General features: G+C 36.0%; 1 protein-coding gene across 1 annotated transcript in view; it reads right to left on the bottom strand.

Annotated features, from left to right (window-relative positions):
* Positions 1-23,588, bottom strand: part of HEATR5B (HEAT repeat containing 5B) — a 52,457-nt gene that overhangs the window by 22,067 nt on the left and 6,802 nt on the right. The window contains exons 8-23 of the mRNA XM_017806596.1: positions 23,334-23,445; positions 21,973-22,125; positions 21,580-21,679; positions 20,763-20,872; positions 19,655-19,818; positions 17,403-17,578; positions 16,059-16,164; positions 14,431-14,621; positions 12,695-12,854; positions 9,788-9,977; positions 8,520-8,689; positions 6,985-7,129; positions 5,906-6,145; positions 3,834-4,082; positions 1,689-1,870; positions 510-578 (exon numbers count right to left, since the gene is read on the bottom strand). Of these exons, the coding sequence (XP_017662085.1) occupies positions 510-578; positions 1,689-1,870; positions 3,834-4,082; positions 5,906-6,145; positions 6,985-7,129; positions 8,520-8,689; positions 9,788-9,977; positions 12,695-12,854; positions 14,431-14,621; positions 16,059-16,164; positions 17,403-17,578; positions 19,655-19,818; positions 20,763-20,872; positions 21,580-21,679; positions 21,973-22,125; positions 23,334-23,445 (2,517 nt within the window). The remainder of the gene's footprint in view (positions 1-509; positions 579-1,688; positions 1,871-3,833; positions 4,083-5,905; positions 6,146-6,984; positions 7,130-8,519; positions 8,690-9,787; positions 9,978-12,694; positions 12,855-14,430; positions 14,622-16,058; positions 16,165-17,402; positions 17,579-19,654; positions 19,819-20,762; positions 20,873-21,579; positions 21,680-21,972; positions 22,126-23,333; positions 23,446-23,588) is intronic.

Consider the following 23,588-nt stretch of genomic DNA (forward strand, 5'->3'; position numbering starts at 1 on the left):
CAAGAAAAAAAACCACACACGTGTAAAAAAAAAAAAAATTATCAAAATTTCACTAACAAGTTGTTATTATGGTTGTAATGAGAATGTTCAGATATTCTAAATGGTAAAATCGAAAATAGAGCATTAAACTGAATGGAAGTTTAGTGTTGGAAGGTACATTATTAGTAATCCAAGTATTTGATCAGACTGAAAGAAAACTCAATAAATACATTACTCTTGGTTTCATTAAGTAAAGGTTTTTTTCCTTTTTTTTTTCTTGTAGGAACAAACGCAGAATTGACATGAAGACATAATTAGTTTCAGACACGTTTATGTAGCTCCCTAAAAAGACTTCTGCACTTCTGAGGAACAAAATACATGACAAGAAAACTCAAAAGATGCAAAAACATCACAGCCTAAGTTTACATCATCTTCCAGACATTTGATACTACTTCTCTTTTGCATCCTTTTTCCAAAGAGAAGGAAAATTAGTTTTTTTGCTTATAGTATCTGAACATTTTCCTCCGTACCTGACAGGCCTTTGCAGTTATATCGGATGGTGTATCTTGGGAAAAAGCCGGCCTCAGAGCAGCTCCAACCTATTGATAGGAAGAAAAATTAAGAAATCCAACTAAAACAATAGGGATACAACATTGTTCATCTCATCTTGTTTAAGGGTCAAGGACCAATACAAAACAAGCAAGACAAAATTCCTAATTTTGGCATTATAATTACACCCCAAACGTATCCTTGCTGTCTAGAATATATTTACAATACCATTCTTTAAACAACAACTACAAAGTCTTAAATCACCTTTTTCCTGCTTGCTTATTGTCTTTTTTAAGTCTCAACTACCTTTGTCAAATATGTGGTAGTATCTTACGTTAATGAGTATCCTTTTAATCATTCAAGTATTACAGGTGAAATTTTTGCTAACGCTCAATAAGCCAATGACCTTTTGATGTCCAAAGGAATAGAAGTGTGAAATCAAATGTTTATGGTTGGATTTGCATCAAGTTCCTCAAATGACAAATACTGACCAAAAAACGCCTTTTAGGCAGTTGCTATAAGGCAGCATTTTTCTGAAACAAAAGGAACCAAGTCAAAGAGAAGAAGCAATGGCTACAGCTCCACAGAAGGAAGGAAAAAAAGGGGCAGGAAGTGAAAAGTATGAAAGTCTGCCTTTAAAAAGTATTGAAAAAGATCTTGAAGACACAGTGAAGACAAAGGAGGTGAAAATATTCAGCTATGCAAGAAAAAAAAGCAGTAATACCCCAAAATAAATCTTCAACTCCCCATTTCCCACTGGTATACTTTTGTAGTTTTCTTCTAAACAGAAGTATATTCACTCATTTCCAAGAAAACAGATTTATTAGATTATATCTAGAACTGATTCAGCTGTATTTTCCAATTCCTAATTCTACAAATGAAAAGCCACTTTTGCCAAAAATTTAATGTAACTTACAACATTTGGCTTTCAAGCTACTGAATTTTTCATTTTGTCAGCTACTGAACTACAATAAATAAAAAGAGATACAAAAATAAAACTTGAAGAGGTAAATAAGCGTGTCTCTTCAGCACAATTTCACACACAGAAAAATCTCCTCACAGGTCTTTTGAAGTTACAAAAGTTACAAAATGTTCTCAAAGTTAATACTGGCATATTGGAATAAATACACAATTTCCCGAACTTATAAAGGAGGTCTCACATTTGCCTGATACTGCTCCAGTATCACATGGCCTGGAAACTCTGGCTCAGGAACAGATGCAAATTTCTTGATAATGTCTTCAAGAGCCTGAAGACCTGCCATTCGTAGCTGGTTGCTGTGATCAGTCGCAGCCATGAATGCCATTCGAATAAGGTCAGAGAGATGGAGCACTAAGAAGTCATCTTAGAACAGAACAGAAAGAACTATTTAGTAACTTAAAAGACAGCTAACATCACAGATACATGTACCATTTTCCTCACTGACATGTATAACTTTTACCTATCAGTTTTCAAAGGTCCACATTTAAGGTGTGGAAGAAGGCAGGAAAGAATGTTACCTAGTATTCTTGTTCACCCTTCCCTCCTTAAAGTGATTCTATGACTTCTATTCCTAAAACAACCTTAAAAATTGAGCAGAAATTGCATACAATAGAGCATGTAAGTGTGGCTAAGTAGAATAGAACATATTAAAACATTTCATAAAACCTACACGAAGTCTTCAAGGCAATTCCTGCTCCTACTCAAGTCCTATGCTTATAGTGACCCCTGCTGATGTCAAGCTTAAAAACTTAAAATCGACTATGCCTCTAATTCTGCTCCCAAAAACCACATCCAAGGCCATAAGCAAGCAGTAAAGAACAATATTTAACCCAGTAACATTTCTGAAAGGATTATTCTTCTCTATTTATTCAGTTTATTTATTTTCTTACTCTCAATTTGAAATTACCGTATGTTGTACAACCAATATGAAAATAAACTACTTTAAAAATCTAGTGTGACTAACAAAAAATACAAATTGTCTAAGCTATTTTCAAGTCTCAAGGTAAAAAAAAGAAAAATTATTTTGTGGCTGAAGCTTTTCAGAGGCATGTCAGTAAAGAAGGACTGGAAATCACATAAAAACTATAGAGTGATGAAGTCTGCACTTACTTTTTCAGACCATCAAAGACAGTAGTAAAATTTGAGTATTTTGAAGCTGAATTTGGGGGGTAGAGGTTTGCTGAGTTTTCCTTTTTACAATGATACCAAATAAATCACAGTTCACTTTAAATAAATTCAGAGATATAAATTCTCATGATTATAATATGCAATCCTCTGTAGGATTCTATAAGCAGCAGTTATTTCATGATTTTCTCTGTAATACAATACCATCTCGAAATAAACTTTGCCCAAACTCTTCCTTTCTAGTCTTCAAACAGTGGACTCAAATCAAGTCAAAAACTGGATTCTCACAAAACCAATGCACAGTGCTGGAACCAGGTTGCACCAAACCAACATAGGCAAAGACTTGGTAACTCTCCATATCCTAACAGACACTAAGCTCAGTGACACAGACACTAAAATCCATTGATCTCACGCACTCTGGCATGCTCACAGCATTTATCCTATATACACAAGGTCCTCACAAGCACTACATTTGTGAACACAAGTGATCATTACAACAGCACAACCAATACAACATGGACAACTTAAGGACAGAAGCCTCCCACTATCTGTTCAAAAACCATTTCTTCACAAAACAACTATGCGAGATATGACCTCTCAATTTTGATTCTCTAACTCATAAAAGTATGTTTGAAACATGAGCTTGAAAACCAAGCTCATGGGATCACTCTCATGGATACCAAAAGAATGGACTTTTAAAAGTCCATGTCTTTTTATAACTCCCTCCCACATCTCTCTCTCCACAGCCAATTATGTAGCCTTATGTCCTCTTTTCTTCTTTCCTGGCACCCCTTCAGTCTGGAGATGATAACATAATCTCTTAAATTCAATTCATTCTGTCATTACATTAAACTGTGAAACCATTCCCAGCTTGCCCTTAGCTACAAGTTTATTGCTTCTGTTTCAGACTTGAGAAAAGGTCTACATATCTAGGCGTTTTTTTTCCCTAAGCACATGAGTCTGTTAGAACTTACATTTTCCACCAAACCTCATTCTTTGTGTTCATGGTACAGAAATTACAGTATTATATGGCTACAGTTTTATTGACTTTTGCTGGACATTTCCTTTGGGTTTGGCCATGAAAGGATAAGTGCTTATACTTTTTTCTTGATTGTGTAATCTTAAGCTGTAAAGAGGTGTCAAAAATAAAATAAAATAAAAAACTAAAACCAAAACCAAAACATGCATGTTCTGTAATTACTTTTTGGGTTTTTAAGTCTGGCTAAACGAGCCAGTGCCAGATCGAAGTGTGCCTTGTTGGCATTCTCACACAGCATGATAATTCGGCACAGACAGTCTGCTGCAAACACACGAGTTGCCCAACGAGGCGCTACAGAAGGCTTGGACTTATCCTCTTCACCCAAGGTGGTAAACATTGTATCATCATCCATCTCATCTTTCTTCTCTGATTCCTCATCCTTCCCTCCTAAGGGAGCAGCAGTGCTCATGTCTACAACAGAGAACAATTAAAAGGGAAAAAAACAATCCCACTGTTACAATCCATAAAAGACACCTAAGGACAAGAATCCAAGTCTTTCCTTACACTGAGATTCAGAACAGACTAATTCATCCATTAAAACAACATTTGACACACGTCAAAAAGCAAAGGAATATCAGTAAAAGAAATGTTTTTCACCTCTAATCCGGGTTATATTACACTTTATTTGTCTTAAACAATATGAAATAAATTCCTGTAACATCCATTTGCCACAGACACCAACTACAGTTGAATCCCATATCTAAACTTCTCAGCTTTGAAAATTAACCCATTAAATTGCCAATAAACAGGGTAAGGAGATTATCAGGCTCAGAATCAAGAATCAGCTTAGCTTTGAATTATTCAGCCTCTGTTTCGAGTAAAAGATAAAGTGCCAGTTAAACTGAAACAAAATTACAAAGCTCCATGTCATGGGACAGATACACAGCCAAGTAGGCAGTTTATGGCACCCAAAAACATAATTAACATTAAAAAATTCTTTTCTCTAAGTGTGGCTTTGCAACTTCATTTCAGAAAATAAAATTGCTTCAGGGATCACATCAAAAATCAAAAGCCAAACAGGGACAAAAAAACACCTCACCAAACACACATATACACTTCTGCTACTCAGAAACGAGAACATAAGTTCTCTATGACAAGGCCTAATTTAGCTGAATGCCAAGATACTGACAAAAATTACTCCAGAAATAATTAGAGGAAAACGAGAAGAAATTATTGCAAGGGTAACCCGTCCCAACTGAGGCACGCTTCTTAGAAAGTCTAAATTAAAACTACTGAAGAGCCAAGACATTCAAAGAAAAAGGTTGTGGCAAATCAAACATGGATGATACCAGTTCATAACAACAGTGTTTTGAAAGGGCATGCAGGATCTTATGCAGATGATTTGTATATCTCTGCTTAAAAAGCATGATTTTGGATCAAAGGAGTGCAAAGTGAAGTTGTTGGCTTAAAGCACACCTGAAAGAAATTTATTTAAATATGGTTCTCTGAGATTATGTCACCCACTAATAAATAAATAAGAAATTGGACAACCATGTTAAAAACCTTAAGACCCATCCCACATGAAATAATAAAAGGACATGCCAACTTCAAACTTGGGAAATGAGGTCTTTCTCACTGGGGAGATATGTGGTAACTACAATACAGAAAGAAATCGTTGGTAGCATCACTCATCAGTAAATGTAAAGCTGGCAGCACTTAGAAACAGCTTCAGGATGAACTCACACATGACAATAAACAAGTATAAATGCAAGGGAAACGAGCAGAATCTGCATCACAACCACCCTACAAGCTGAAAAACAGGAATAAGGTCACAGAGGACAAAATCTGTGCAAACAAATCTTGAGAAGCTGAGCCACAAACAAAAGTTTCATCACCATGGTAATCCATCATCACATCAGTAACTCATAAAACCTCATAAAAGAAAACTCAGAATGTATACAGCACTCTTCTTTCTGTACAGTCTTGATGTATAATGGCTAAAAAGAATGTCTGCTTTCACTAAGATACTGAAATGTCAGAGTTATAAACACTGCTTCTCCCTTGGAAATCCTCCTTTAAGCAGCCTACGTTTTAATCTTAAAAGCAATATTCTGAAACTTAACACTGATGATTTCTTCTTTCTAAGGGATTTTTAATGCACTGTAATCAACGTTCTATACACAATATAACCTATATCTTAACTAGGATAAAAGACAAGCTCCAAATCAATATTGCTAGAACACGCTAATACTAAGAACATATTGTCGTTTCTGTGAACAACACAGAACACTTACCACTTGAAGCTGCAAGGACATCCTTACAAAGCATTAGCCAGTGAGAAAGGTTTTCTACTGCCAGCGATGAAAGCATATGTCCCAGAGTATCGTGGATATCTGAGCACAACTTCCGATCAGTCTCCCGATCCAACATTCCAAAAAGGACACCTTCGAGGCCTGTCTCTGTTATATTAACCCCCTGATGCCGGGAATGAGCATCTCGACGAGAACCAGCTCCTGGTGCAAAAGGATTAATGTCTGCAAAATGATAATAAGAAATCTTTTCTGAAATCAGTAGTTCAGTTTTAAAATTCAGAAGAACAGACTAGGATTGGATATTGTATTTGTGTGTGTATAGTCCAGTCAATGATACATTAAGATGTCACTGATTTTTTTCTGAATTAACACTAGAAAGATTTTAATACAGCAATTAATTTTATCCGCAAGGGAAACAACACTACCAAGTACTAGTTAAAAAAAATATCTCACTGTTTTTTCAAGGTACATACCCCCTACATTTGTAAAAAAAACCTAGTAGTATTGGACTCTAAAGTATCTTCCCAGTGATAGACTTAACTGATGTGATTTAGTGAGTAAGCTCACGATTCTATGTTTGAATGAAGACTGTGCTGAGCCTCCTATTTTCAAAATAAAATTATACATCTAAGAATTGAATCAACCAGCAAAATCTATACTTTTGCAGATGTGGTGCTAACATAACATAACAGAACAAAACATCTTGATCAAACAGCATACAATTAAGTCAATTTTCAAAATAACAAGAGCTGAAATACCAGAAAAACTGTAAAATGTTTCTACTGTATATATACTGTGTTCCCTATTTGATTGCCAGCTTTAATGAGGTAGAGAGGTTTAACTCCGAGCTTAACAAACAGCTAAATTTTAAATGAAATTCAAGAGGTAATCAGGGGTGTGGCCAGAATGTATTGAAGCCGGAAGGGACAGTTTTAGGGTTTTCTTCACTTGGGGGGGAAGCGGGTGTTTCAGCTTTTTTTCCCCTCTTTCTAAAGGCACACACACAATGTGCACATGCGCACTCAGCTGTTACAGAAAGGTCACGTGTAAGAAATACGTACTGATGCCGCTGTTTTCTTTGTCTCCAGTGTTTTTTGCTAAGCTCATGGCATATTCACATACTTCTGATGCTTCCCTCTGAGCAAGCTGTCGTAAACACGCAACTGCAGCCCGGCGAAGCAGCAAGTGAGAGCTGCACAAATGAACCTAAAAATCAGAACCATTACAGATGAGTGAACTGCTGCACCAGTATCAATAAATCGATGCTGCTAAGGACTAAAATCATTCTACTTTTCAGTTTTATGCCCAAGTGTGAGCTGCTGGGTACCAGGTCCTGGAAGTTCAGAAGTAAGCACTTTTTATAATATACAAATATGAAAATAAAGCTGACATACATAGAGCTTTACCTGGCTAAAAGAGATAAAAGCTTAAATATTGGAACTACTGTGCAGTGCAATTTAGGTTAATTACCATTTCCAATCTGCTATACTCTAGTAGTACTATGCCTCATAGTCTCCTATAGCTGTAAATCATATTCTTTTAAACAAAAATCCATCATCTGGTGCACCACACATGACAGCTATCATAAAAACTTCCATTTCAAATTTGTAACAGAATCTTACAGCAGTAAGTTCTTAGAAGCCTCTCAGTAAGACAGCATCAGATTTCTTAGCTAACCAACACTGGCTTTTAATTCCTTTGAATCACCTCAAGTGCAAGCAAATATTTTTCTTTTGGAAGAAATGTGCATGGTCTCTATTTTTCTGAGAGGAAGTAGCTGCACAGAGAAGTGTATGTTTTTCCACAGTGAAAGAGATGAAGAGTGCTCTTTAAAAAACTCTGATTCTTTATTTATCTTGGGATAATTTGTTTTTAATAAACCAAACACACGTTTGCTTTCTTGGTATTAAGTTACTATGTGGATGGAAAATGCTTTCCTAAATGAAAGGATTGTATAGTTTATAAAGCATTTTAACAGTAAATCTATATTCAACATAGGAATATACAAGATTTTACTCCTGAAAAAACAAGTAGACTTTAAAGAATTTCTAAACATCACACTGAGGTTGTTTTAATGGAACTAAAGCACAGTACATTTGGGAGATTTAATTAATGTAAAGAGTATTCCCTGTTTCAAGTTACAAAACAAGTAACTAGAAGTTATGAAGGCAATGCAGGAAGAAGAAATTAAAACTAGAGTGTAGAACTGTACAGTTTAATTTTAATACCTGGCATTAATTCCATTTAAAAGCGAATCTGAAAAGTTTGCTAATGCGGCAGGGAAGGCAGACCTTGCCTACATATTTGCAGTATGAAGAAATGCACCAGACAACTCAGAGGAAACCCTATCAAACTAAGTATAATTTGAAAGTAAGGAATACGAGGAAAGAAAATGAAAATAGCATCTGCTTAGCAGAAAACAAACAGGAAAAGGTTTCAAAACAGCACTAGTTATTCATGTATGAACTTCATTGTCTGTAACATTATGCTTATTAGATATGGGTATCCTTGACATCTTGCTAAGTACTTCCCCTTATCCTCTGCTAAACACATGCATAAAACTTTGAGGAACAAAAGGGATGCATTTTGTACTCACGCAAAGACTGGGAACCAGACTGGACAGGTTGACATGCCGTGGTGCAAACATATGAAGCTGCTGAAGACAGGATATGGCAGCTGCCTGAACAAGTGAGTCTGAATGGTCTTGTGTGATTGCACATCCCACCAAACAGGAAGAACGGATCGTTGAAATTGTAGCTCCATTACCTAATGATGTAATATGATATCCTTAACACAGCAAAACTTTTGTATGGCAACTGTAGACTTTAAGCCTTTGAGAAGCTTTAATGTTTCAAAGCTGACAGATTAACATGCAATTTTTCTGAATTCCCATGAAAATCAGAAACACTACAGAGTGTTTCAGTATCTCTTTTTTAGCTCAGTTAAACCATGTCCTGTCCAAATGAAATTCTGGATTGATGATCTCCAGTCAGAAATATTTTGAGACTATCCTCCCAGAAGATCAAAACATTATCTGAATTTAGATTCTAAAAGTCTCTTTCCTTCTATATATATGAGCAACATTTCATGCACTGAACTATTTCCTAAAATATCAAGTAACTCTCAAGCGAGCATATATGTATGCAGGCAATTTTAATTAACATACAAAAAACATAAGTTCAATTAAACCATCTAGAAATATTTCATAACTAGAAACTTAAGTCCAGTTATTTAGAGTTAAAATTTCACTAGTAGTTGGCTCTCTGGCAATGCATCAAAGACTATCCCATAAATATTCCTAAAAATCCCAGTTAGAAAAAGTTACAAATCTGTGTTTTTAACACCTGAGGCACAGAATTTCAGACACAGTGTTTGGCATGACAAGATCTTGATCTCTACAGTAAGGTACAGTGATGTAAAGATATCAAGAATGAATGGAAATGAGCTACAGTTCAAAATATTATCAATTATTTCAAACTTAAGCTCTCGCCATTATTTAAAAATAAAATAATTATGTGTTAAAAAAGCAGAGGAAAAACCTTGCCTTATCCTCCAACTACACAACAAAAACATACACAACAAAAGCAAGGGTTTCATTGCTTACCTACCAAGTAAATTTGCCATTAGCCAGAACACCATACATCACTTCAACTTTTTTATATAAATCTCTAACTGCAGTCAAAAAAGCCCCAAGCAGTTATAAGTAGCATCAAAAGTGAGGTTGCTTGCAGGACTGTAACCAAATTAGTCAACATCACCTGCCACCATCTGCAAGTAACAAAAACTTGTATTCTTCCATTTAAGATTACAATATCATCTTTAAACAAGGTAGATTTATTGTTCTCTCTTCAAATTCCCACTAACCTTGCAGCTCAGGCCCAACAGTAGTTATTATAGCTCCAAGACATCGGCCTAGGCACTGATGTACTTCTGTATGCGATGGTGGGACAGTTAAGAGCAGAGTAAGAACCAGAGAAAGCGTTGGCTCCACATACCCACGGTACATCGGTCCACTAGAATCTACTATCAAGGCAAGTGAATGGAGAGACCAGGTCTATCAAAAACACAAAGGAATATTGTTTTAGTAATGCATTTAGGAAATTAGTTTTATATGCAGATGGAGCCTAGCTCCATACATCCACTGTTAAACATGTCTAGTTACCTACTCTGACTCCAGAAGTGTTTCAAAAGTCTCAGGAGCTCAAGCAATCACCTGAGAGCTTAAACATCTCTAACATACTCTTTGGTTATCAGCAGTTCTGAGGATAGTGGAGATAAGATGATGGAGAATTTGAGAAAAAATATTTTTAAGCACTTTCAGGAAGAAAAATACAAACACAGACAACATATCTACTTAAAACAAAAAGGAAAAAAGAGAAGTGACTCAAGGCAGGAAAAAGAGAGAATCATTCTACTGTAAAACTGGATGCAGCGTCTGAAACGGGCAGCTTAGAAAGTCCTTAGTGGGGAGTGCCTTTTACAGTCCAGTAGGAACTGATTTTCATGACAAGTTGAAAGGCTTACAAGCATTTTCTAATTTTCTTATTAGAGGCTGCAAGAGAAGAAAGCAGGGCTGTTCAGTTAGTGTACTACAGCATGAGGAAAAAAATGGTGAAAGATCGGCCCATTTCAGTTGCAAGATGAGTACATAAAAGAGCAAAGTAATTCATTGCAATTGCCAAAGCAAGAAGTGTGCAAGAGGACAGTCCTTTGCATTGACATTTCACAGGAAAAAAATTCCACTGACAGACCTGAAAACATTAGCTATCTCTCCCCAGCTCCTACTAAATGATCTTATTTTACAATTTTCTTACAATAAATACATGAAAAGACTATGATAAAAGAATATTACTATTAAAAAGCTAGACCCTCAGGAATAAGCTTGAAAACCTGCTTTTAAAACCGCTCCTTTTCAATTGTCTCTAATGCAATCCAAAGACCATTAGCACTAGCAATCATGTAACTACTTCTACAGTCCTAACCCCATGGTAGTACATTACAGTTTATCCTTCCATTCCTGTAAATTTCCATTACTCATATTTCCATACCGTTTCTGTATATCCACACTGATCTAGTGAGGGATGAGGTTTAAAAGCTTAGCTTTTCCCACCGGCCTAGTGCTGTATTCTCAACAGAAAATAAGGTAGATATGAAAGTTCCACCAGGACTTCCACTTTATATTTTACTTCCTTTTTTTGTTCATAAAACAATAACCTTTCCATTTTGTTTTTAAATGAATGGTGCACAATTATATTATATGAGTTACCTACTCATATATGAAGTTAGTTAGATATGCAAACTGCACTTACTGTTACCTTAAGTAAACTAGGGAAATTCAAGACTTTAAATTGTATTTATAGATTTTTTTTAAAAAACATTATCTTCAAGCAAAACTAGGCTTGTTTTCCCAAGTGATAAGCTTTGTTACTTTGATTTCTTTTTGATTGCTCTGAAAGAAATAAGAAGGTACTCTAATAGTTTAAACCAAGGTGAAGTATGATTCCGTACAGTTAGTGGAGGCTTCAGCTTCTCAATTTGTGGGTATAAAGTGCCCCTACTCGTGGGTGGTACAAAACTTCCTGCTGCTAAAGCTTAATAGTCACTATTCCAGATAATCATTTCCTTGCAGTAACTTGTGAAAAGAATGACAAGAAGTTACCTATTATATTATGCAATTACACAATAACCTTTGACGTACAATAGTTACAGACAAAACACTTGCTTTTACTCAAAATAGGTTTCTTTTTTCTTTTTTTTTCCTTCTGAAGTAATTCTTTTAGTGCTTTTTTTCTCTGCTGGCGAAAAAAACAAATCAGCACTTTTCTCTCTAAAATTCAACTTCTTACCATAAAGACACATGTAGCGGTCCTTCTAGCCCTCTCTTCTTTTTACAGCAGCAGCCACAGACACTTAATGGAAGTCTTAAAAGACAGACCGAGACACTGACCTCTCCTATTTCTCTTGAGAGATAAGACAGCATTTTCTCTCAGTTTTCCAGTATTTTCACTTTAGAAGCATTCTGAACCCTATAGTGTCTATACATATTCAGCAACTCCAAAAACATTACTCTTTAAACAGCATGTTTAGCCCCCTTTCTACTCTACCAGCAACTTTTAGCAGTCAAGTTGTCCTCTTTTGAGACTTTACATGTCTATAGTCCATAGCAGATAGAAACTCCTTCTCGACTTAGGCTTGTCTTAGACTTAGCTACTGCTAGTTCCCCTTCTGTCCCCTAACTGCAGTTCAGCTTGCAACAGATTTCTGTTTTCATAATATAACCTCCCAAAGATGATGTACTGCCATACTGCATATGTATCACATATACAGAAATTACTTGACAAAGAAAACTACTGCTCATCACCTGAGACTCCAGTAAATGATCACATGTTGACCATTAGCCAGTTATTAAAATTTCTGTTTAGGCAGCTAAAATAAAACTAGCACATTTTGCTTTACAATTAAAGTCAGTTAGGAATATGATCACAGTGCATTACTCTGGCACAGCTGACAAGCAGACACTTGTCCATCTGAATTAATGTGACCACTTGCAACTGCCTCCCTAACTAGCTATAAGGTTATATTTTAATTGCACTACCTTTTTGGGATTTTGTACTGTAAGAGTTTATAAGGAAAGTTGCACTTTCTTCATGCTCCCTGGTACATGCTACGTCTTACATGTCACAATGTCTATTAAAGCACAGAACTGTAATTTAATTGTTAATTTTCATCCTGAACATTTTAAAATAGTTTTGCAGTGATTGCTTTTTTTACCTGGACTTCAGGAGAGGTTCCATCCTGTGCCAAAGCCAAGAGAATACTGACACTAGTTTTCAGATGCTGTCCAGAACCTATTCCACCAACATACCGATGGAGACAGCCCAGAGCCAAGGAATGGCCTGTTCTTGATACAACGTCTCGGGCAGATTTTAACCTATCAACGGTTAAATAAAAGCAAATCATATCATTCACTAGGTTTGTTACAAAGAACCTTTGAAGTACCATAAGAGTGCAAAAAACTAACAGAATTTTGCAGGCCACCCTAGAAGAGCTAGAGAAGCTTTAACAACAAAAGCAAAAACAATATACTTGATCTACATTGCTATTAACCCAGATTAAATAAAAGACAAGTGAAAAAAAAAAGCTATTTTAATAGCTTTTTTCTTTCTTTCTGGTCAGAACTTGACATTTTGGATGAAGAAGAGTTTTGGAAGGATATAGAAAAAGAATTGAGAGTTTACCAGTGTTTCCCAGCAGACTAATTTAATAATCAGAAAAGTCATTGCTAAACCACTGCAATGAAAACGGAATCAAGAATGAAAAGGAATCAAAAATAGAAAAATGACAACACATACTGATAAATGACAAAGAAATCCACAGCTACATCTTCCACTACAAAGTATAGGTTTTAATATAGCTGTTTTCTTCTACAGCTGATTTCTATGACGTTTCCAATAAATCATTTTTATTTTTTTTAAATACCGAGCCTTTTATTAATGAAACTGAAACAGAACATATAGCATTTTGAATGATCTAGTTGTATGAAGCAGTGACTTATTGAGTATTTTCCACAATACTTCTGCTTCTGAATGCATGTCACATACATAACTCAGTAATTAAAAACCTTTTCAGTGGGTGGGGAAGAGAGATAAAAGGATTTCCTAATTAGGACAAAGAAGGATTTTTTTTCCCCTGGTTGTCTGTATATTAGATACATGCATGCTCTTAGTCATCAGTGAACAACAAAGCAAATGCACATCTCAAACATACAAAAATTACTTGACAGTGTCAACAGAATGACAATCATTAACAACTTTACTCTAGATAAGAAACCAAGAAAATAGTCCCAGCAATAGAAATTCAAGGGAAGACAGTAAGCATGATGTACTTTATTACAAAATAAAAGGAGGAGAAAAATTGAGTTGCCCAGAGGTAGGAGAGCTGGAGTGAGGGTATGTGCATGCAGCCTGACCAGCCAAAAACATGGGCTGCAGCCTTGAGGCAGTTGCATTCTCTTTCACAAATAGGCTGATGCCTTAAATTTAAGCACAAAATTGGGAAACATATTGTCTCATTATTTCTACCAGACATCTTTCTAAAGGCCCAAGATAAACAACAGAATACGAAAAAAATATGGGCCAGTACATAAGTTAAATCGATGTGTAAAGAGGATGTTTTAATGAAACACAACCACTATCATACAACTCATATTTCAGACGTACTTAATGTAAGCTGTGTTTATCTACCTGAAACAGCTTCATAACCTTCAAGTGACTCATCAAAAGCTATTCTCTGGTATCATTTCACATTCTGTGTGTTTAACAACTCAGCTTTTATTCCTCACATAAAATAAATCGAAAAGAGAAGAATCTGTTTGAAGGTTTGTTAGATCTACATAACCATAGCAATCAACCATGAAGAGAATAATCAATATGTAATTTAGAAGAGGAATCTTCCAAACTATATTAAATTATAATCTTATTTCCTTTTCTGAATTAGAATCAACTTACTTATCAAAACTGTACTGAGCCATTCTAGCAATGAAAGAGGCTTCTCCAACCACTTGAGCCATTCTGCCAAGAGCTTCGCCTGCTGCACATCTCAAAATAGGGTTAGGATTATCAAGGGCACCCATTACAAGCGTCAGAGCAGATTTGCGGACTTCTTCTGGTCCTAAGGTGCTTTTATTCTCAGCTAAACCCTACAAGAAAAAAAAAAACAAATAACAACATTCGATGTAGGGGAGAAAGGGAAGATATATTTGAGACCTTCAATTAAAAATTGTACCCTTTTGCTTTGGTTATAATTTGTGGTAGTTCATCCTAAAATATATTGGTTGAAAACATCTAAAACTCAATATCAACAGCATCCTGGATCTTATGTTTGCCAACACTCTACCTATTTCACACACAGGAAGATGTGTTGCACCAACCTTTTTTATCAAATGCATTATAGCGTACCCTAGTCCTACTGAATCTGATCTAGCTTTACACAGGACACCTCAGAAAAAAAGAGAAGCTTTAAAAATCTAACAGTAACATCTTTCTGTCAGACAGGAAAACCACAGCTCAGTTATGTTTCTGCAAGAATCACTTACACTGAAGACATTTTAGGTACATGAAAATATTTTTTTCTTAATAATCACATCTTTACAAACGCTTATACAGCCTCTTAAATGAACACTGTACAGAACAATAACACTAAACACTGCTTCTGCAGCTTCTTTGGTTTCCATATTTCATTAATAGCTACATCACCTTTCACAACTTTCAAGAAGTATTTTAGTCTGGGAAAAATAATTCAACACATGTAAAGTAAAAATACTGCATGTATTATAGAGGAAAAAGTCAAAGGCTTTACCATAGATTGTCATTTTCTGATCTGAAATCCTTATTTCAGCTCAATTTTGACAATTCTTTGACCATTTGGCATGGCATGGGAGATTCCAGAAATCTGCCCCAGAATCTACTTTTCAACTTGTAGCAACATAGTTCACATTTCTAAGAACAATGCAAGAAGTGAGGTGTTGTTTTGCCAATGTATTTTGCCAATCAACCAAAGACATGAGGCTTCAGCAACAATCAGCTTAAACGAGGCAGGCATTATTTGTGCTTGCTGTCTAGCTTCCTGACTTGGTAGTGTGAGGCTGCATTTCCAACTGTAGCTAAAGAGCACAGAGCTGTAGCTGAAGTCAGTGGGACTGCACATAACCATCTAGAATTCAGTGCAATAGAATTCAGCAACCAAACTGTAAACCCAATTATATTTGCGTTTTTGTTTCCACAAGCCTCATCTGCACAATACTGAGGGGGTTTTTGAATATATATGACAAAGTACTTAACTCTATGAGTCCAGTGCAAATAAAACTACAGGATTGATAATTAAAAGAAAAAGTGTTAAAAAAGAAAGTCTGAATACTAGAGAACGCTGAATGCTGACTACATGAGCCTCATTTCTCCTCTGTGCTGATACACGCAGACGAGAGCTCATACTAATATCTGGGAAAAAAATGCAATTTTAGTATTTTCAAACTTTTGAATGTTTGAGTGGTAACTTTAGCAATGGTTCTTCTAATGGCTCTTTGTATTGAATACAAACTGATGAACTTTGGCTTCCATTACAAGCTTACAAGTTTTACCTTTAAGGCACTAAGAACAGCTGTAAAGATATTAAGCTGTACAGCTTGCTGGCGAACACCTTTAGCCTGCTTGACACATTCAGCAAAGTGATCCAACATCTGTAATCTAAAACAAAGGAAAGAACATAATTGAAGTGATAGCCTTTCAAAATACAAACTAAAACACAGCTGATAAAAAAACACACACAACAAAAGGACCTTTCAAGTTCAGTCACAGAATTTATGCTTCAAGGGCTGCAGAAGGTATTTGCTACAGGCAGAAAGAGTAGAGTTATTCTGAACATCCCTTTGCTGGTTCTTTTAGTTCATCCACAAATTTTTTCATTTCCTTTTGAATAAAATACCACCAAGAAGATGTAAGTCCTCAGGCGCATTTGGCTGTATAACTAGAAACCAAAGAGGAAAAATGTTGCCTTTCCACTACCATTTAAAATAGTGTTACCCTCCATATTCATTTTATTGTTCCTATTGTTTTTCCTGTTTAAACTCCATTCCTCCCTCCACTTCCACCCAGAAAACATACTGGGAGGAGGAGTGTTCCTTAGAAGATATCAACAACAAGAATGTAATGAATAATCTGAGTTCTTAATTACTCAGCTCTTTTGCAGCTAAATCTTTTCATAGTTAACAATAGATAAAGATCAAGCTCAATTAATGCAAGCTGGCCCCAAGTCTATCCTGCCCTCGCTGCAAAATGAGATTGACTGCTAGGAAAAAACTGTTGCCATCAGGATTGTACTGAAGGATGATTTTACTTTGAAATGCATCTTAGAGCTGCTTCCACTGTGCGCTCAGTGACAAATTAGCTAAACTGAATGACAAAAGTAGTCCTGACAACTCATAATTCTGTAGAGGTAATGTAGAACACAAAGAAAATAAGGTGAATTCCATTTCCTCCTTTTCATCATGCATACAATTATCTGCTGAGTATAAATCAAATGTCTCAGTAGTGGAAGTCGAATGAAATTCAATGCATGTCATTGCTGTTTTTAAGGCTGAAGTTAATTGCAATGGTACTTTTGTAGGAAATTTTGATTGCAGAGATATTACTACTGTTAAATGCAGTATGAAAAGAGAAGAATCTAGTCTCCACCTCTGAACATTAATCTTCAAAAGTGATAAAACTGAGGAAATTACCTTATTTCTAAACTGAGTAGACATATTCTGGAATCCTGAGACACAATGGACACCAAATAGTAAACTATGAATTTAAAGGCAGTTGATACCACAGTCAATTCTTATTTCAGGGGGAAAAAATACAAACAAACCAAAAAAAACACTAACATAATAGCATCCAGAGAGTAAGACACTAGGTTCTGAAAATTAACACTGATGTAAACTGACCTGTGTTTGTAGGACACATGAGGAAAAACCACGCCAAAGAGAGCCACAGATGCATCGATGACAGATACTCCTAAAGGAAGGGGACCAGGTACAGCTTCACCAGCAGGGATGCGCAAATAAATAGAAGAGGGATCATGTTCCAGAGCACCACTTCCAGATGCACTGTTTGGCTGAAGCTGCAAAATGCCACATAACATGAATACCTCTGAATATACCTTTGCACATAAAACCTGGAACTAGAGATAAACAAAACACATATGCAATAGCTTAGAACAACAAAACAGCTTACAAACACCTGAATGCAACTGCAGTGCCCCCATGCAAACACAGCAATATTTACAGGGTCAGCTGAATCCTGAAGGGTCAAAGCAGTTAGCAGCTAGATAAATACAAAAACTATCACTCCTGGTAGTGAGAGGTGGAAAATAGAGAAAAGCAGATTAATTCTGGTACTAATAGTAGCTTCTGAATCACTGATTATGAAGTAGCATTTCATAAAAAATGTCATTCATATATACAATAATATACAATACCGTATATTAAATGATCAGTTTTGGCTATGATGTAGAAACAGTAGAAAACAGTAGAAACAGTACTAAAACTACTAATGCTCCTATCCTCAAGAAAATACTTTCTAACCATCATTCCTTCAGGAAACACAATTAAACAATTATCTATTTTCTCTGAAGAAAATTTTATATTCCTGTCAATTATTTAATCACGAAACCAAATTTGAATCCAGTAAGTCTATATTCTTCTTAAAGGCTCAGAAAACAATAGCAAACATTTGTTGAGACCTCTGTATCACTAAAACAAAATGTGATCAAGCAGAAGAAAATCATAGAATTATAGAATGTTAAGGGGTTGGAATGAACCGTAAAGATCATCTACTCCCAGTCCTCTCTGCCATAGGCAGGGACACCCTCCACTAGATCAGGTTGCTCAAGGCCTTATCCAACCTGGCTTCAAACACTGACAGGGCTGGGGCATCCACAACCTCCCTGGACAACCTGTCCCAGTGTCTCACCACCCTAAGAGTAAAGAAGTTCTTCCTAATACGTAACCTAATTTCCTCTCTTTCAATTTGTACCCATTACTCCCTGTCCTATCACTACAGTTCCTGATGAACTCCAGCTCCCCTGCAGGCCCCCTTCAGATACCGGAAGGTTGCTACAAGGCCTCCCAACAACCTTCTCTTCTCCAGGCTGAACATAGCCAAGTTCCTCAGACTGTCTTGGTAGGGACTTCATGGCCTTCCTATGCACTTGCTCCATGTCCTTCTTGTGTTGGGGACACCAGAACTGTACACAGTTCTCCAGGTGGGGTTGCATCCGAGCAGAGTAGAGGGGCAGAAACACCTTCTTGAACCTGGTGGCCATGCTGCTTTTGATGCAGTCCAGGATTTACTTGAGTTTCTGGGCTGCAATTGCACAGTGCCAGAATCCTGTGACACACTACAGATCTTCACTTACCAACAGTGTCATGGTTTTACAGGCAAGAGGTTAACAAAAAAAAAAAAATGAGGGGAATGAGCATCCCAGAAACCTCTGTGGATTGAAGACTGCACTGGAAGTCTACTATGTCCACCACAACAAACAAAGGAAGTTTATAAAAACTTTTTCTGCTTTGACATGCTGCTCGTGCCTCAGAAACAGCTTCCCTTTAGTTTCTCACGTTTGGTATCAGTCTTAGCTTTTGGATCTGCTGCATCAAGCCTTCTCAGAAACCTTTCCATTATTAGATGGGCTGTTGCAGAAGAGACATTTTCAGCCAACAACATCGTGTCAACATTTCCAAATGAAACACAAGATTTCATACTACACCTATAAAACCAGTTAAATCTTGTTTTGTTGTAACACCATTTGCGATATTGATATTCTGACAGCAATTTCATTATAAAACATGTTAAGTGGAACCTACATTTCTCCTGGTTCAGAAAAAAAACATATATATATGAGAACAACTGCTAGACTAGGAAGATTGAGGGATAAACCGGGAATGTTGGGTTGGGGTTTTTTTAAGAAATTAGGCTAATTCACTAAGCACAACCCTGTGAGTAGCATTATGCAATTTATATCTCAGTTGCAGGTAGTTTTTAATCAAAACAGTACCCTGTAGATGGAAGAACTTATACCTAACAAAGCTCTGAAATAAGACTAAAAACAAGGCATGAAGCTTCAGTTTTAAAAGGCTTCCCCATACACACATCACACAGAGAGGGCAGATAATTCATTATTCCAGTTTTTTATTACCTGATCTTCAATTGACTTATGATCCGTTTCCTGCAGCCAAGAGCCAAGCAAAACACTATCATCATAATGACAAAGAGACCTTAAGAGTGATGTGGTTGTATTAGCAGAGTTGTCTGTCAAAGTAAATTCTGCTACCAACTCTCGAAGCAGCGCATTAAATGATCCTAAAAAGATAAATATTAAAAAGAATCATTGCTGCTTCTTAGCCAAAACATTCCAGCTATTGATCAAAAGTTACATATGTACCATTACTTCGATTTTAGACGTAGAGAACAGAGAAGTAAACCTGACAAGACTAGAGTTGAGAGCAAGGCTTCAAACAGAACCCTAGGCTCTCAATTCCCAAATCATGGGTTCCCAAATACCCAAAGAATGGATAAGGTTGAGAACCATTGGGAGTCATCTAGTCCCAACTCCCTGCTCAAGCAGGGTCCACTAGAGGACATTACTAAGGATGGTGTCCTGTTCTAAACAACAGATTGGGTCATTCCTTCCAGGACAATAGTCCAGATTTTGAAAAAATTTGCTCTTCCACATGCTCAGGTAAATTTAATGAAATAACAAAAAGAAACAAAAACCAAAAAGCTAATCTGTCAGACCCTGTGACAGTGCCTGGTAATTTAATAATAGTAGATCTGTCTAATACAGTAAATCATGTAAAAACAAACAAACAAACAAAAAACCAGCTCAAACAAAAACAAAAACACAAACAAAAAAGCAACACTGAAACCAAAACTAAACCTTCATTGTCACATCTGTCTTTTCAGTATACTAAGAAAACATGAAATAATGTTCTCCATCTTTTAAGTAACAATGACTTAAACCACCATTTTTGGATCTCAGAACATAATCTTCATATCTCCCAATCCTATAAACAAGACCATAACTTTTATACTGTGCTACTCTACGAATGTTTAGCAATATTCATTCTTTGTAGTTATACTGTCAAGATGACATATAGAAGATGAGGAATATAGTACAAGATTCTTGGAGATTCCTAGAATCCTATTTTCAATCTTGTATTTGCTTCAAAGGTAAACACCAAAAATACATCACAAGGAGCAAGCAGAATTTTTACTTTATTAAAAATTGTTAAAAATGTATGTACCTTCATATGTCTTTGGAGGCAATAAAGCCAATATATCATAAAGTCTTAAACGAACCATAGCTGCACTAGCTTTGAGATGAGCTCCATGGGCTTTAATTACTGATGGAATGCTACAGAATTAAAAAAGAAAAAGAGACAACCAGAAATGCTGTAGTTACTGAAAAGAGTATTTTCAAATTTCTTTTCACAAGATATATCTCTAGCCAAGGCAAGAAAAAAGTGTTCAGAGAACTACCCTGGACATCACTCAATTATCAGTACATTTTCAGAAGTAATTGTACAGAGAAGACTTTTAAAAGAAACAAAAATACCAAAACAACAAAACCACAACACACGCTGCCCTAAATCAGTGAAATGCACCTCCTCAGAAGAAAGCTCTATTTTATTTAGGGGTGGGGCAGAGGAAAGGGACAGACACCAAACCACAAAACCAAGTCAAGACTATGTTTTATTTTTATTCTGTAAAATGCTGAAAGTCTTTTCATTAGTTCAATTTATAAGAGAAGAGCTTTTTTAATAACACCTAGTATACCAGTATCTTAGTTTTGTCATTTCTTGCATAGGGATAAGCAAACCATGAATTCAAAAGCTCACTGAACTGGAAATCAAAGCACAGTTACCAAAGTTACCACTGTAGGCCCTTCAGCAGTAATAATTCTACAAAGCTAAAGACCACAAACACAAGAATAAAAGTTTTTCTTCAAAATGGATGTGCAGCAACAGCGCAGTAATATGTCAGAACATGAATTAAAACAAATTAGTTGTAGTATTTCAAGAAAAGACAAAAGTGAATAAAGAGCAAAAACTGCCTACTTACTGCGACATCATTGTCATGGCACATTCTATGGGTGTCATCAGTTTCCTGATCACATCCTCAGTAAGCAGCTCAGGACAGTGAGCAACAAAACTTCTCATAGCTAATAACAAAAAGGTTTAAATTAAACTTTCACTGAAACAAACAAATATAAAACATAAGCAAGATACAGATCCTAGGAGAATATCAAAAAAGCAACAATTAAAAATGTTTATTCAAAGACTGTATGATATCCTCCAAAAACTGTATGCCAAAACCAGGTCACATTGATGAAAGTCTGACACATTTTACTCATTTTCAAAGAAAGCAGGAAAGTTATGAGAGTTCTCTCTACAATACTTGGGATCACGTTTTGGTTTACTGTACAGGTGTAATCTCAAAGTCTGAAATTCTTACCACACAGAGCTCCAGCACGGCCTTCCAACGTTACTTGCCAGGTAAAAGAATCTCCTCTCGCCTTCTCTGCTTCCAGCTCCTTCAGAGAACGTGGAAACACATTTCGCCATAGCAGCAACATCTTAGGCAGATGATACCGAACAACAGAAGGACCTATGCAAAAAAAATAAAGTGACAGTATAATAAAAACATGTATTTAACTGAGTGCGAAAAATCTGCTATGAAGGCTTTTGCTCTTTGAGCTGTTTTTGTCTTATTTCACTTCTCCTTTTCTCCCCATTTGAACAACAAAAACCAAACTAAATTCTTTCTCATTTCTAGGTTAAAAGTGGCAAACAACTATTATACATTAAGTCTGCTTCTTGATATCAGTACCAAAAATATAGGAAATAGGCTATTCTATACACTACCATGTCCTATGGAACCACTGCCAACTGTCTTTTTACTATCTTTTTGACTTCATATTTTTTTATGTTACTATTTTGAAGGCAAGTTCTTTAACCTACCATAACTTGTCCAAAAAACGAATATAAAAATAACTGATAGTTACTGATTATCTAAATTACTTTAACAGTCAAATTTTTTTCTAAGCTTCTGAAAAAGGTCTAATGCAAGTACATTAAAAATACGTTAGAGAAAGATAACCAAAATAGGGATACACTGTTAGAAAAACACGACAATAAACTGGCAAAAAAGAGACAATTTAGAGAAATGAGATTAAACATAAAATGGTATTTTCTGAGAGATCAAAATACTGCAGAACGCATCAAAACTTTATCATATTTTCCAGTATAATAAAACTCAAAAAAGAAAAAACAGTACCACCGCAAAATTCAAGAGTACACTTGCAACCTCTCAAAACACAGCTTCTGATACTTCTGTTATGCCAGATATGAATGTGAGGCTGGGTCTTTTAAAAAACTGAAGGGCTTTTAAACTGACAACACTTTGAATCAGTACTGTTGCCTATCTAGAGGTACACATGCAACTTGTTGGAATGCTCATTGCATTTACTTACGGTCCATTTCTTCTGCACCACAGTATTAAGGAAGGAAGACTATGGGCAATTTTGCCCTTTCTTAGAATGACTAAAGGCTGGGTTTCTAAAAACAGATTTTTTTTTTTTTTTTTTTTAGGTATGGCACCTTCTACTATCCTTCAGCTTACATAAACTCTAACACTTCATCTCTCCCCAGCATAACAATACTACTGAAATAAGTGTACGAACACTGTTTCTCCTGTATAAATACTCTTGTGCTAGATACTGAACCAATTATGTGTATAGACCATTTGCCAGAGTGGATAATCAGAAATGTTAGACAAGCTTTAAATAAAAGAAAAAGCAGACCATTTTTACAAACCTAAAGTCATGAGTGCTCCAAGTAAAAGCCATCCAGCTTGAGTCCGCTGCAAGGAGAGCCTGCTGTTTTGCGCAGCAGTTCGTAACAGATCCTCAGCAATACTGACCACCATCTGCACCAATGACAAAACACTTGAGATTTAAAAATATAAATGAAACCACTGCAAGCTACTGCTACTTGTTCACTCTTATAGGCTATATATAAAGATGTTCTCAAATCATTTAAGTTGACCTTGGAAAAAGAATGAATGCACAT

Source organism: Lepidothrix coronata, unplaced genomic scaffold, assembly GCF_001604755.1.
Source record: "Lepidothrix coronata isolate B3197 unplaced genomic scaffold, Lepidothrix_coronata-1.0 Scaffold16, whole genome shotgun sequence".
Classification (NCBI taxonomy): Eukaryota; Metazoa; Chordata; class Aves; order Passeriformes; family Pipridae; genus Lepidothrix; species Lepidothrix coronata.